General features: G+C 34.7%; 1 protein-coding gene across 23 annotated transcripts in view; it reads right to left on the bottom strand.

Annotated features, from left to right (window-relative positions):
* LOC138333957 (uncharacterized) overlaps positions 1 to 9033 on the bottom strand; it is a 138630-nt gene extending 129597 nt beyond the window's left edge. For 22 of the 23 annotated variants that reach the window (XM_069282655.1, XM_069282666.1, XM_069282670.1 and 19 more), the window contains exons 1-2: positions 8892 to 9033; positions 1904 to 2322 (exon numbers count right to left, since the gene is read on the bottom strand). In XM_069282655.1, coding sequence (XP_069138756.1) covers positions 1904 to 2263 — 360 coding nt within the window. In that variant the 5' untranslated portion in view covers positions 2264 to 2322; positions 8892 to 9033. Of the gene's footprint in view, positions 1 to 1903; positions 2323 to 2874; positions 3004 to 8891 lie in introns of those variants that run through there. The other variant, XM_069282656.1, reaches the window with a different exon arrangement.
* Between the last annotated feature and the right edge of the window lie 8352 nt (positions 9034 to 17385).

Raw genomic sequence — 17385 nt, 5'->3', positions numbered from 1 at the left:
TTCATTCAGATAGTAATTATAAGAGTAGGAATTAATGCACACTGGACAGCAGCTTAATTTAATGAAGCATGCTTCATGTTGAATTTGCCGATGTCCAGTTGATATTCATATTTCCATAATTGCCAACAGAATGCAGTTCAATGCTTATTTTTGCATTTGATAAAAATGTTATAATAAAATCCCAAAAGATTTTGCTTCTATAATGAAAAAACAGTCATTTTATATACCTCTGTATTGTATGGACATCAAATACATGTATGCAAACTTTGATTGACTGAAAGAGTCAAAGCACTTTGCTTTGATGGTGTTTTGAAGCAATTGCATGCAATGAATATCAAAGACACTGATCATGCTATCGTTTGGAGTTTTGATGTCAAAGTGAAAGCAATATTAGCGAACAGCCAATTATTACACAGGTCTGCAACATGTTACATGTATTACCCATGTCATTAGCAAATTTCATTCCATAATATAAATGTAAATTCTGTATCATACATGTTTTTTTCAAAATACCAAGGTCAGCCCTTTCTTTCTATGTGGTTACAGACTTATATACCTGTAGATATATTCATGGAGCAATTTCGTGTTATTGATTTACATAAAACCTAACATTGTGGGTATGAAAGAATACATTCAGCTTAGTTGTAGTAAAGGATTGTTTTGCAAAATAAACAAGTACCGTATTTGCCGTAATTAGCGCCCATGGTGCTTAACAATTAAGGATTAGGTAATCAACAAAAATGCTTTGTCGTGTCTAGGTCGTTTTGGTAAATCTTATCCAACGATTTAAAGCAATCAGATATTTGTTGGACCGGCGAAGCTAGTTATACAGAGTATTAATAAAGCTACAATTTCCGTGATGTAGATTCCTTTCATGCTATTTAGCGAACAACCCAAACTACATTGATGTATGTAAGGGCAAATGCATAGTAGATACCGTGCAGGGACTTGTCTGTCCCCCGAGGTGTACCAAAAATGCTTGTCGTGCTAGGTCGTTTTGGTAAATCTTATCCAACACAAAGACTGGATTACATGCATCTTATCCTTTGGTACAACCATGGGTGTTACAAAATACAAATAGTACCCTAGAGTAGATCTACATGTTGTAGCGAACAACACAGACTCCACCGGTTAAACAATGTTCGGAATGTTCAAAACTGTATCATTTGTACAACTTGAGTTATTTAGCACGGAAGCAATGCTCAAAGCGGTACGTGTAGTTAAAACAGTAAACAATGTAACTTTTTCAACATTGTATTTACACACATACATGTATATGTGGTTTATTTTGTTTATTTTATAAAACCTGATGCATTTATTGAGAGAAAAACGTACGTTCGGTACTGAAAACACCAAAGTTTCTGATTTGGACCATCATAAATCCATCCCGCGCAGCTCCAAATTGCGCGTGACATACTCAATCTATCGAGAAATAAAGTTGAGTCGCCTTTGGTTGCAATCAATGGGTTTATACTATCAATTCAACCACTGACTGTAAATATTTAGATTTAAAGCATTGTTTAAGGCATTGGATGAGGGTCAATTTTATGACTTCCACTCTGTCAATAGAAGGGGTGAGGCGCTTAGATGGGGAAGGGAATTAATTACAGCGAATACGGCATGTTGCAATTGACCTGATTAGTGAATGCAATAGATACAAATAATGTATTTTAAATGCACAATTCATAGAGGTATATACTCTTATACTATGTTCGGTTTACATTCCTTTCCCTAATTTTGACTACATGCATGCTTTCATTATATTTCATTATAATAAATGTGTGCCACGGAATATGGAAATGCATGCCCACTAATCAATGTACGCAATTCTGGAAATGCTCTAAAATTTCAGCATACCATGAATTAGCACATTTACAGTATAAGATAAATAAAATTGTCTTACATCTTGATATGGATCTTTGATGGTGGAATTTGATGCACAGCTCACTACGTCATCCTGCAGATCGAAATCCTCTGTCCTTACCACATCCTCACACGGATCCTTAAGACTCGAAGTTTTCCCACCAGGGAGGGCCGATATGTCTACTGGTGTTTTAAGTCCCTGAGAACTTGCGGAGCTCCGGATGGACTCTCGGATAGCACTGATGTTACTCCGAAGGGACTCTCTCACAAGATTTACTGGCCTTGCCTTGCTGGAAATTTGTCCAACTGTTGATTTTAGTGTGGAGACTCCGGGTGTGTTTTGGTGGGGAGTGTGTAGGCCGGGCCGGTTCATGGGTCGCTGATTGCTAACACTGTACATTTTTGGTCTCTAGTGATGTGTACACAAAGCAATGGCAGCTTATTCATCCATGACACATTCTGTTAATAAAAACAATTAAATTACTTATCTGTTCTTTTGATACCAATTTAAACATAATGTCAATCAGAAATTTCATACAACTACGTACACGACCGTGGGTGATATCACTGAACATCTGTAGGTTAGTGTGCTTAGATATCAATATATTGGACAAGAATTTAATCAAACTATTCAGTACAGTAGCTCGTGAGTAAACCCTACTATGCACATATTTAGATAATAGATCTTCAAAAATTTTGATGTGACAAGTAGATGAATAGTGGGTATCAGAATTATCTAGGATGACAAGAGGCCACAGTTATACTGTCTGTCAATGGCCTTTAACAAATGTACACAATATAACACCATACAAAAATAAACTCATGCCCTACAAAAATATATCGCCGGTTTACAATACAACAATAATAGAATCATTAAACATTGAACCATAAACCGTGTAAAGTCCGCCATGTTTGTAGTCTGCGGTGTACATATTGAAGTGCCAAATTTTCCCTTTCATAAAATGAATTAGAGAAAATATTGATTTGAAGCCTTAAATATCATATCCATACCTGTCAAAAATTAGCTGTTAAAAAATCCGACAATTTTTTTTCCAGCCAGTTCACAATCTCATAAAACTGACATTTTGTATGTCAAGCTGTCGGGTCATTCAAGCGTCTATTGAGAGAAACAACATTGTAGTAACTGAATAATTCAGGCCGTGAGGCTGACAATGGCAGCTCTAATGACAAAACAAAATCAATTATAACTGTTCAGGTGTGTTAGCGGGTACATTCATGTCATTTGATAGGGAGGCCATTACAGATTTAACAGATAATGTTGTAATATATAGCAGATATACAGATAATCAACTGTTCTTTCTGTATAATACAAATGGGCTGAAATAGGCTATTGGAAAGCTTAATATGCATTATAAAGGCTAGTGCCACAGTACACATAGGCTCGCACCTACAAAATATTACATATTAAGGCTATACAAATGTATATTAAGCTACCTGGAATTCATATCAACACATTAAAACTTACACATTAATTTGTAAGTATTCATTGCATGCACATAGGCTAAGACTTTCTACATAGGTGACCTTAGATTAATATCTAGCTAGTTGTAATATTGGCTACCTATATACTTTGGCTTTAGCATTATACACATGCATAATGCTACTTATAGACTAGTTATATACTAATAAGCCTTACATACAGTATAACATCAGATCAGGAAGACCCGAGTAGACCAGCTATATTAAATTATTAGCATTACACCTAAACTAGACCTGTAACGAGGCCTGTAGCATTTCGCCTAGGCTACCTGAAAGATTAAAAAGTCGGGATTTCGATCTCAGATTCCGGCTCCGGCCATCATTTTAGCGTGAAAGACACTAAAAAAAAAATAATAACTCCCGACCAACCAACCCTATTTTTTTTGCCAATGTAACCCTTAACAGACATATTTTTTTTGTCTTATTGTATCAGACCAATTATCAAACACATATACAGTCAAACCTGCCTATAACGACCAATGAAGGGGAGACAGAACGGTCACTATAGACAGGTTCGGGCTTTTGTGCCAACAAGCGAGTCAGTAAATAAAACAGAAGTATATTAATGCAAAACAGACCTGCTATTGGATATTTATATACCTATTTCCCTGCTCTATTTAAGAACTAATTGTGTCAATATATTTCTGTGATTTGAGTTTGTTTTATTTTTTGATGTTTGGGTGGGGCTTTCAAATGCAATCGGAAATTTCGTTTTGATACAATAGTAGATTTTTTCAGCAATGAACATAACCATGACCTAATTACTGATTTGACATGGCCTGGAGTTATCTGTGCAAGATTAATTTCATACAATATATGCGTGTAATATTTTTACAACACATATATTCTCGCTAGCAAGTCGTATGCAATGTGCCGTGTAACCAGTTTTGACGGATTAATCTCGGGACACGAAAGATCAATTTGGAGGCCTTTTTTCACAATATATAGCTACAAAACTATTAAAATCAAAATGCATGTACCATATCAACTTTCAGTATCATTTCTACCAAGTAATGGGACCGTAATTTATTGATAAACACATCGATATATAGAATTTATATGTATATCAATTACAGAAGTTAATTAAAATCAATAGGGTGTAACACCATATTCATGAATCAAAGGTGTTCCTTTTTTTCATATATGAACTTGAATTAAAAATATAAATATAATCGTTTGATAAGGGCGCAGCCCTTTATGCCCAAAGGGCACGAAGTGCGAAGCACTTCTAAGGTAATAGGTACACGAAAATATAAGAAAAAACATTATCTTCAAAATTCAATCCTATACACTGACAGCTTCAGATTACGGTCGCCATTTTTTCCTACATATGGGGAGGTTGTGCGTTGCTCCGGTACTGCTCTCCCCAGTAGATATATATTTAATTAATGCAAATGCATAACAGAAGTAATTAAATATTTTTTATTATTTTTTAAAATAATAATAATAACACTTTAAAAATTAAAAGCTTTAGAATGCAGTCAAAATATCCACCAAGGCGAAGATGAGCACAAGGAATCATGACGTCGCATAACTTCAACAAATGACGCGAAACCATAGGATTCGCATACGCTGCACTCCAGGCCTTGAATGGACACAGAGAAATCCGAATCTTTGAGTTCATTTCTATGAGTTAATGCTAGACAATTACTACATCACATACTTCTACAGTTTAAAGTGTGTCCTTTTATTTCTAAATTATGTCTTCTACATGAAATAGAAAATAAAATAAACAAGTAGAGCTTCGCTCTTCCTATGCCGTGCATGATTCATATCAAAACATCTGGCTGCGCCCTTTAAGGCCTTGCCTTCAGACATATTAATGATTATATGTGCATGCTTATTATAGTGCAGGCCTTAGGACATCACCCTGTGGAACTCTTAAAATTACATATTAGTCATATAAGCCTACATGTATATATTATTGTATATTGTCTTTTCTTCCTTTTTCAACGAGTTGGTCTGCTTAATTACCATCGTTATCGTCGTTCGCCATCTGTAACAATCCGTTGTTTTCGTTCAATTGCGTTTTTTTTGCTGCAGCGCGACTGAATGTGGAGGCTAATAATGGTTCCGGATACGGAGATAAAGTCACAAAGCGGGGTAATTTCAAAATATTAAGAAAAAACATGAAGTGTCTTAGCCCCCTTTTATAACAAAGCAATGTAAAAAAAAAAAAATTTTAGCAATCAAAAGCGCATGTAAAGCTCCTGTAAACATGAGTGTAAGTAAAATATTACAGAACCATACCAATCTAAGATTTTGACATATGTAACATTTTTGGGCGTCTTTTTATATTACGATTCATAGTAGTCATTAAAAGGACAATTCACTCAGGACTAATTCTTTTACATAACTCAAGAAGCAAAAATATGGCACAAATGTATTCTGTTCTATTTTACTTATGAAACATATAACACAAAATTCTAGACCAAATTCCACTGTCATTGGTTAAGTATATTATTAAGTTTGATACCGTTGAGACTACAAATCGTTAAAGAATGCTCCACCGCCGACAGAGCATAATTCAGGGGCGTAGGAAGTGGGGGGGGGGGACATGTCCTTTTTGTCGCCCCCTCCATTTTTCGCCCGCCTGAAAATTTTACTAAAATAGTTGTATTTGACAGAGAAAAGGTCTCTCCTGCACTATTATTTCCGCTACTTCAATCTAGAAAATTTTCCATGCTGCGCGGCGGATTTTCCTAAAAACGTTCAAGCACATAATGTCCAAACCTTAGATAAGCCTAGTCAGAAATTCAATACCCAGAACTAAACCTAAAAATGTCTCCTCACCATGATATTATGTACAACCTAAAAAACAATTTCTCTTAAAAGATCAATTGTTTTATGACTTAGCGAGACAATAAATTAATTCATTATATTATGTTACCACAACCATTGTGCCGTATGGAGGTGAGCCGTGTATTCAGATCAGAGTAGGGTTGGCATAATGTTTTGACGACACAATTAATCAAAATTTAGGAATGCAATGCAGCTTTTAAATAGAAAAATTACCAATGTTTAAAGAACGCTAAATAAATCATTTAAAATACATCGTACAAACTCATCTCAGCCCATTCTAAACCGTATTTTTTTTTCCTTGGGAGTAGACAACCCGGACCCCCCAAACACCAAAATCTCGCGCTTTTCTGTGCGCTCGCAAATTCATCAACGACTCATTTAATGCCTATTCTAAATCGTAATATTTTTTTTCCTAGAGGAGGCCCGCGGAACCCCTCCATAACACCAAAAATCCCGCTCTTTTCGGGCGCTCGCAAAATCCACTCAAAATACATTGTAAAAACTCATCTCCGCCCATTTCCTAAATTACTATATTTTTTCCGGGGGTCACCCTTCAAGACACCTAAAACACTAAAATCTCGCTGCCTTCTGCGCTCCATAACGCTAATCTGGTCCAATTTGCGTAATTCGTTAATATCCTCATATAGCGACCCCATCTGTCTATAAATGTGTACAAGGATTAAAATTTACTGATGATATATGGAAAAATTGTACATACATAAACACATATATGGTTTGGGATTAGGAATTAGATCACTCTCCTGTAGGTGCATCGTTCGGGGTGGGGTGTGGGGGGGACTGGCGTGGGGGGAGCGGGGTGTTAAAAATTAAGTGAGTGTACCTTTGCCCCCCCCCAACCCGCCCCCCCCATTACATATCATCTTCCTACGCCACTACGTAAACATGAACCAGTTCCACATCAAATTTGACACAACACACAAAAAGGCGAGGTGTTTAATCGTGATATAAGGCATATGCCAAATTAACACAAAATAAAAATAAAACTATTAGTTTTATCGAGCGATTGGCGTTGCATGCGCAAGCTCAGTAGTTTCATTCCAATAAGAGATAATAGTGCTCACGGAATTTTTTTTTCGACGATAGCAATTAATTATTTTTACAGCAGACATATGTTACAACGAATGAATTAAAATTAGAAGCTTTTCAAACAGACTCATTTACCAACTGGTAGTGAAATGGGTATACAAGTAAGGTAACACTTTTTGTAACTGAAGAATAAAGTACTTAATCGTCACTGCGTCCTTGTTTATCAGATAAGAGAATAAATTTTAATCAATACGTATATTAAGCAGGTACTAGAATTTACGCCACGTACCTAATTCCCCGAGTTCCCACAGTCACGCACGTTAAATAAATGAACTACAAAAACCACTGAGAGGAGGTGAATAAAATGAACTTTTCTTAGACAAGACACTATCACCTAAAAATACAGGAAAACACACTACTGTAAGAGCGATTTGCAGCAGTTCTCAGACAAAAGGTTGCCCCCCCCGTTACCCTACGAGCAAGGGGCACAGGTTCACGGCATAACACGTCTTTTTTGACAAAAAATGAGCAATTTTTACCTGAGTTTTTCGAAACACCGGCATTCACCACCATGAAGTGCATTCTGGCCATATCTCCAGTAAAAAACCGACCTGAATTCTTAATGAATCCATTCATGTTTTTTTCCAAATAATCGTAAATTTTAATGTTTCCTGAGACTGAATTAACTTTTACAATAACAGATTTAAACGACGATTCTGCGGTGATTTCATATTTCTATTAAAACTGTTAAAGTATCTTATACCCCTAGGGACATACAGATTGTGTATATCTGCCTAATGTACAAATGGCAAGTCTGCCAGATGTCGATCTATACAGATTTACATAAATTGGTAACGACAGAGTTTTCACAGTTAGGTCGCTGTAAACCATAGGCCTAATGCGAGCAGTGTCGTAATAACGACATAGTTTTTCCGCTATCTCGTAAAACAACTATTTAAGTAACACTTAGAGTAATTGTTTTCAATTCTTTGAAGAAATTCTTATTTTATTAATATTTTCCAAATACATTTCTATATTATTTTCTTGTTATTTCGGAGAACCACCTTTCGTTTTCTCTCTATATATAGGAATGAAATATATTCGTACATATGCATAGCCATAGATTTCTTAATGTGATGATGTAAATAGACCTAGCCTATATCATGTCTGTTCTGGATAGGTCAGAAGTCCAGTAAACAATAAACCATATATACCCTATGGGTAGGAACTAACCACGACATGTAATACACACTAATGGTATTGGAGTTCACACTCTTAAAATGAAAAGAAGTTCATTCAAAATCGAATACACATTTAGGGTATAATCTCAATACGCTATGTATAGGTGTGTCGGTCATATTTATACGGGTTCCGACGAGTCAAATTTACCCCGCCAAACCCCCAAAACAACATTACATACATGCTTAATTTGTGATATTTCACATTCTTGTTGATCAATATTTGAGGCAAGCTTGTATATGATAATATTGGTTATGTATAAGTGTGTACTTTGTGTAATGGCCACGCATGTTCATAACGGAAGGTGAACATCATGTGCAGCACACAGCTAAAAAATGTGTTAATATAGAGATAAATACAAGAGGTATGTTAGGCTTATGGATCTGGGTTGTGTGGAGAAGGGAAAAAACAAACGGGTGTGGAAAATTCAACCAAATTACCTTTGATTTCTAGACACTTCGCCATTCACACAGGTGAAAACTACACCGAGCACTTAAATATGTACATAGCCTTCTGACCGGTGGTCAGTGTTTTAAACGTCTATATATCCCTATTAGAGTGTCTGAACACTACCAACACGTTCCGACAGGACAGAAGAGAAATTTTATCACTATTCATTCGTGTCATTTAAATTCGTGTATTTAATGGAATATTTAAATCTCCCTATTCTTGTTACGTATCATGAAAATTATATGGAAATACATGTATACGATATGCCTGTTATTGGTTTAGTATGGTCTGTCAGCTTAATGGAAAATGCAATAAAAACAAATTTGAAATTCCTGTTTTGATATTAACTGTGTAACTCATGATATAACATCATATATTTCAACAAAAACTACATGAATATAGATTCTGTATAAAAGGAAAAATCTATATTGCGATATATTAGAGCGAGAATGTCTTAAGTTTTGTGTTTAACTGACAGTAAGCTAACAAAGCTTTCAGCACATAGATTACCATGTGAAGTAATGCAGTCGGATGTATGGATTACCATGTGATGTTATAATAAACTATTCAATTATTTACAATAGATGAATGATTCCATTTTATATTATACACGAAATATATCTGTTTAGTAATCTCATCATATTATATAAGATATGACAAGACAAAACCTGAAAGTAATGTCCATGCAGGACGTCAGAAGTCTACCTTCTCGATCATGATCACAGTTTGGATTTATTGTGATTTGATGGCGTGTATGTGTGTGAGTGTTGGGGGATGCTTTTAATTTGTGTAAAATATATGTGTTTGTAGAAAAGATGATGTTTCAGAAAAATTACTTTCTAATAACTTTTAAAAAAAATCACTAAGCAATTAATTACAAGGTATCAATTAAAATACTAAACAATGACTTGGAATTTGTCAGTATGTTATGTTATATGTTTCATAAGAATTGTTGAACAACACATTTATGCCACATTTTGCTTCTTGGTTATGTAAAAGAATTAGCCTGAGTGAATTGTCCCTTTAAATTATAAAATATAATATTACCACGTGTAGAAACCTCTCCGTGCCGCGCACGACCGGAATAACCTGTAAGCCGTCGATATCGAGGTCAATTTTTTTTTCTGACCACCCGATTATGCATATTTTCTAGCTCTAAACCGTGTGACATCATAATAGTCCCGTGGTTTATAGCTGTACTATGAGAAACGAACAGTAATTGTTCGATTATTATTCTTTTACTAATTGAATCTTGTCATTATTATATAATAACTAAAACTGTATAAGTTGGAGATTTTTTGTCGACCAATCTGTGCAACCAGTTATGTAGATATTTATTTTATCTCTGTTAAAACATACTAAGATTATATAATTACCTTCAAGTTAATCCACGCACTGGAAATGAATGATCTAACAATTCGAAGACTCTATGATGTAGACGACTAATTATTTGCTTATATAATCCAATATGGAAAGCTGTGTCAATCAAGAATAGATCATCTGCATTTCGGTTGTTTTGTGAAAAAACTTCCAAAATATAAAAAAAAAAAAAAACAAGATTAATGTAAATAAATATATCCTCGTCGGGATTTGTATTCTATAATATATGGCGTAAATTTGGTTATGATACCGAAAAAAATATCCTAAAAGTAGGACTTCATTATCCACTGACCAGGTTTCATAAAAGAAAGACAAAATAAAACGCGCATGTGATTTTGCTTGAAAGTCAAAGTCGAGTCAGGAATATGCATGAAGTGAGTAAGGAACGACAACTCTTGGTTACAATTGGAACTCGTAATCGTACAAACTTCAATAATATAGATATATCTCAAAATTAGAATTAATGAAGATATTGTGTGATAATAATATATATGGTAAAAATACGTGCTTGATAGTAAAAAAGTAACATTGACTTTACCTCCGTCATGACTGAGATTTGAACGAGGATAAGCGATGGCGGAGTACATATATAACCAGCCCCTCAGTCCCATATCTAATTGCCTAAGAAATGTCCCATCCCTACCCGTTGATAAATTATTCAACCTATCCATATTTACCTAATAGAAGAGATGGTAGCACAAAGGAACTCAATCCGTCAGACTGCCCAATATACAATCCCTACCATGAATTTATCCAATACCTACAGCGGCACAGAAGTGACACGAAAAATATATTTATTTTTTAATGAAGGGTGAAAATTTTTTTACGTGAGCACGTAAAACTACGGCGTCACTTAAAAAAAAGTCCTACATTAAAAAAATATTTTTCGTGTCACTTCTGTGCCGCCGTAGTTTTACCACCACCCGGGCATTGCAATATTAATTCTTCCATAGTTCTATGCTATTAACATGTACGTGTAGAAACTTCGAATTACATACAAACTAGAATTGTAATGATGAAAATATGGCTAAATACAAATTATGTAGTACCTTCTACATTACATGTAAATTGTAAGGAATATATTGAATGAATTATTTTTTCAAACCCCATCAATGTTATCTATGATACTGAAATACAGGTAAATCTCAGGTGACTTTACGGACGAAAATAAAGACAGCTTATATGAAACAGTATATAATTGCCTTCCCATTGTTTCCTAAAACAAGACCTACATATTGTTGATAAATATGTTGGCGTTCAGAGAACACTCCTGTGGCATAATGGAACTCTTGACTATGCTCGTACCCGGAAACGAATTACGTGATGGTACGTTAATCCTCTCAACTCAACTCTTGACTTGAAAATTTGCCATTGTCTTGAAGCATGTTTGGAATACACATACTGTTCATGTAGGCCTATACATGTACATACAGGGACATACTATAAATTTAACTATGATACCTATAGTTTAATAAACGCGGTCCTCTTCCTCTCCTAAAAAAATAATAAAAAGATACAAAACAATGTGTATACATTATTTTCATTTTCAGGGGAAAATTTATATTATAACAGTCATTTTTAATTAAAATAATAAGCGCATTTTGATAAAAAAAAGGATTTTTTTTTATTCTTATTTGAAACAAAACCACATGGGGTCAGGTAGACTGGGGTAGACTTTACTGTACTGTATTAATTAGGTTATACAGGGGGCCGCGGTGGCCGAGTGGTTAAGATGTCCCGACATATTACCACAAACCCTCCACCTCTGGGATGCGGGTTCGAATCCCATGTGAGGCAATTGCCAGGTACTGACCGCTGGCCGGTGGTTTTTCTCCGGGTACTCCAGCTTTCCTCCACCAACAAACCTGGCACGTCCTTACATGACCCTGGCTGTTAATAGGACATAAAACTAAACAAACCAAAGGTTATACAGGCTTATATCAGACTTGAACATGCGTATATATTTATTTAATTTCTTATTTGAAAACATAATTGATAACCGATATAAAGAATTCAAATGGAAACTGTTTCATTACATCCTACCTTGCAATGTTTTATTGAAGCAATGGAGGTTACGGGAAAGTAATTTGTGTAAAGTGTGCAAAGATGTTGAGAATTATACACATTATTTTATTGAATGTAAATATTTCAATAAATTGTGGAATTTAGCTCTAAGCATATTTAAAATATTTGGTTATAGTATCAATATGAGAAAACTCAAACACATTATATATGGTTATAAAATTAACCAAAGAAATTGTTATGATATAAATATTATTTTAATTATAATAGGTTATACGATTTATAAAGTATATCACATGAGTGAACAGAAAACTAAGATAGTAAATGTTATGTCAGTATTCAAATTCGAACTTAAATACATGAAATCGAAAAAGCATAAATCCAGAATGCTAAACGCATTCATACAAAATCTGAATGATCTTTTGGTTCAGTGCTCAATTGTACCGACTGCAAGTACGATGTGGATAGAGTTGATATGACCAACACTGACACTTAGCTCTTGGTATAATTGACAGTATATCGGTAACTGGTATGATTTATTTTATCAACATTGAATTGTTTTCAGTTTCTTTAATACTTCCATACAGGTAAGGGTATAATTGAAAAGAACTATAACAATAACATATTAAACATGAATGTGAATAAAAAGAAAATAAATTATTGTGAAGCACAATGATGAGGAAAAAAAGGTACGTCAGTAATACAAATTCGAACTGAAAAAAACATGAATTCGAAAAGAACAGAAATCGAGAATGCTAAACGCATTCATACAATGGTTTGAATGATGTTTGGTTTCAGTGCGGGGACTGGTCAATTGTACCGACTGCTGACGTATGATATGACCATCACTGACACATAGCTCTCGGTAAAATTGACCAGTCTGGTATGATTATTTTTTTTATCAACATTTAGATGGTTTTATTTTTGTTAACACTACCGTATATGTAAATGTATAATTGAACAGAACAATAGAAATAACGCATTAAACACGAATGGTGAATAAAAAGAAAATAAACTAGAAATTGTCATAGACAATTTGGCGGGCTTTTCACTATATTAAGTTTACAATACCGTCATTGCCAGGTAAGTTAAGAACTAGGTAATGCATGGGTTTTGAAGTTGTAACCAATAAATGACCTTGACCTTCAGCCCTGAATAAAAGTGTTTTAGTGAAAATCTGCATGAAGTTTGATCAGCCGAAGAGAACTCTCATCTTAATCCAATTCATATTTCCAAATTCGTTCGAGCAAATGAACACCAGATCGAATGCGCCTTAAACGTCATATAACTTGCGATGTTGTTAAGTATATATACCCCGGTATGTATATTTAAACTCTGGACCCCTGTGACCTTGAACGTATGAAGACTATTGTCTTTTTGGTTATTGTGAGTCATTTAAAAAATTGAGCATATTTGACTCATGTGACCTTGAATATGGGTCAAGGTCATTCCTAGTAATCTGACTTTATAGCCAATCCCCTGGACATCTTATATATGAAATATGAAGATCCTAGACCTTACAGAACTTCAGGAGAAAAGTTTTATTGTTAAAAGCAGGACCTTTAACATTTGACCCTTACCGAAAACCGGAAGTTGCTATTTTTTGTAATAACATGCAGAGAAAAAAAGTTTACGCTTAAGATTATCTGCAAAAAATATTATCGGATGAAATCTGTGAAAAGAACTGTTAGTGAGTTATAAGCATTTATAAATTTTAAGATATGACGTCATAGCGGCCTTTTTTTTTATGAAGATGAAAATCATATCAAACGTTAGAGAACATTAGAGGGGTGTTTTCTATAGCAATTGCAGACTACGTTAGTCATTCAGTTCGACAATATATAATGTTAAACATTTTGGCGGGAATTTAGCAAAGATCAAAGGATTGTTCAAAATGGCATACAGCATTAACCGGAAGTGCTACCGAAAAATAAAAGACACCAAATTCATCAGAATGACATTCTGCATCGATATGTAAAAAGAAATTTCGCAAAATCAAAAAAAATAAAAAAAATCGTGAACTTTGACCACATAGCGAACTTTTTTGTTTGACCTTTGACCTAATTGCTAAAAGTTAGTCTTTTATACGATCTACATAAAACATCAAAAATATTTGCTTTATTTTAAACGATTTTTGAGTTATGGCTGTTTTAAACTTTTTAGGTATGACGTCATGGCGGCCATCTTGGATTTTTGACCTACTTAAAAATGTTGCGGTCACCCCTTCAACTCATGCCAAACAATATAACAATAAAGCCATTGGCATACCTCTTACCATTTTGAAGATCTTTTGGACACAAAAAAGTGTATAATTAACTTACATTATATATAATAATAATAATTAAAATACTGTAAGAGGTTTCTTCATAATTCCAATTGTTCTGAAATCAGAACGATTTTTTAAGTGTTCCAGCAATATAAATGTAGTGTAACTTACTTACTTTTGGGGAAAATCGATTTTTTGTGTCCCTATTTCCCTGATGCAAATATTCACTTTTGCCTTACCTGGAAGGTCTTTATCACTACGGTGTTTATTCCCATTGAAAACAAGCGTTCTGACGCCCTTCGCGGGTTAAGTTCATCTTACGAATTTAAAGTCAACAAAAGAAGCGGAACAATATCAAGAAACAATGCATTTTCAGCACTAATATCGACATTAGTCGGGCACAGAACTCGATACCGGATAATAGGAATTTCCTGTAATAGTTGCAATAGGAAAATATTACGATGTCAGTAAATAAATGTTTAATTTCTTTCGTTTGATTCAATTTCTAAATTTGATGATTTGATCACGAACATTCCAGTGACGTCACTTTTAGTAGGAGTGAATGAAACGGCAGTCAGTCCCGCCAAACAGTGACGTCACAATCACCGGAATGACGTCGCTTACATATTTCCCACGGTAGTGAAAAGGAGTACACACTCATTCGGTTTAGTGAATGTATCTTTTCTTGATCATCATTGAAGCGTTTCGCTTTGAGTGAAATCGTGTAAATAACAGGCAATTTGCTTTCGTTTTGAATACCATCTTCTGTATATATAATGAAAAAGTTGCAGGATAAACAGAATACACAGTCACTATCTTACAATACAAGTTTTATGTTGGTGTCGACAGGGAAAAACCGAGATGACTCGGTAAAACCTCTTCATCTCATCTCCTCGCATAAACGATAGCAGCATCGATATTAATTTTAGCAACATAAAAATGTCCAACGTTGGAAATATTGCAAGAACATTCATTATTTACATAAACCAGTAATAAGAATAAACATTTATTTCATTTAGACTAAATAATTTGCAAATCCCATACACCGCCTGCAAGGAGATGTCCTTGGCCTATCGCTACCCACGATGCTCTCGATCGTGGTCTTATGTAACTTTTCATGGGATATTAAATCTAGATTTATCTGTTTTCAACAGTTAAATTTCTATGAACACTTATAAAACAAGTAGTCTGAACTGCTATTCCGAGACCGTAAAATGAAATCTTGGTCACCTCAGCCAAAACACAGGGGCACGGAAATTATAAAACTAGGTTAGCTCTTTTATTGTTATTATTGTTATATACACTGTATGTGATATTTAACGAAAACATATATTTTACATAAGAAGCCAATGATATATATATAATGTAAGTAATACTGTAAGAGGTTTCTTCATAATTCCAATTGTTCTGAAATCAGAACGATTTTTTAAGTGTTCCAGCAATATAAATGTAGTGTAACTTACTTACTTTTGGGGAAAATCGATTTTTTGTGTCCCTATTTCCCTGATGCAAATATTCACTTTTGCCATACTTGGAAGGTCTTTATCACTACGGTATTTATTCCCATTGAAAAAAAGCGTTCTGACGCCCTTCGCGGGTTAAGTTCATCTTACGAATTTAAAGTCAACAAATGAAGCGGCACAATATCAAGAAACAATGCATTTTCAGCACTAATATCGACATTAGTCGGGCACAGAACTCGATACCGGATTATAAGAATTTTCTGTAATGGTTGTAATAGGAAAATATTACGATGTCAGTAAATAAATGTTTAATTTCTTTCGTTTGATTTAATTTCTGAATTTGATGACTAGATCCCGAACATTCCAGTGACGTCACTTTTAGTAGCGGTGAATGAAACGGCAGTCAGTCCCGCCAAACAGTGACGTCACAATCACCGGAATGACGTCGCTTACATATTTCCCACGGTAGTGAAAAGGAGTACACACTCATTCGGTTTAGTGAATGCATATTTTCTTGATCATCAAAGAAGCGTTTCGCTTTAAGCGAAATCGTGTAAATAACAGGCAAATTGCTTCGTTTTGAATACCATCTTCTGTATATATAATGAAAAAGTTGTAGGATAAACAGAATACACCAGTGGCGTAGGAAGATGAAACGTAATGGGAGGCAAAGGTCCTCAATATTTTGTAACCCAAATTATTGTAATTTAGAAGGGCTGAGATGAGTTTTACAATGAATTTTGATGATTTTGCGAGGGCCCGAAAGCGCGAGATTTTGGTGTTTGGGGGGCCGGGGCCTCCCCCGGGAAAATAATACCATTTAGAATAGCTTAAATGAGTTTTGATGAGTTTGCGACCGCCCAAAGGCGCGATAATTTGGTGTTACGGGGTCCGAGGGTCTCCACCGGGGAAAAAAATACGATTTAGAATGGCTGAGATGAGTTTTACGATGTATTTTAATGATTATAAAGCGTTCTTAACATTGAAATTTTTCGATTTAAAGCTACCTGCATTTAGAAATGATAATTGTGTCGTCATCACATTATGCAACCCTACTCGATCTGAATACACCGGCTTCACACCATCGGCACATTGTTGTGTAACATAAAAAAATGAATAAATTGTCTCGCTAAGACATAAACAGATTGATCTTTTAAGAGACATTTTTTTAAATAGTACATAGAATCCCTTGATGGACATTTTTAGTCTAGTTCGTGTGTATTGAATTTTTACTATTTAAGGTTTGACATTATGTGCTTGAACGTTTTAGGAAATGCGCCGCGCAGCGGAAAATTTTCTAGAATGAAGTACGAAAAATGTGCAGGAGGACCCTTTTTTCTTTCAAATAAGCAT

The sequence above is a fragment of the Argopecten irradians genome, chromosome 10 (assembly GCF_041381155.1).
Source record: "Argopecten irradians isolate NY chromosome 10, Ai_NY, whole genome shotgun sequence".
Taxonomy (NCBI): domain Eukaryota; kingdom Metazoa; phylum Mollusca; class Bivalvia; order Pectinida; family Pectinidae; genus Argopecten; species Argopecten irradians.
This window is presented reverse-complemented; position numbering and strand designations above follow the sequence as displayed.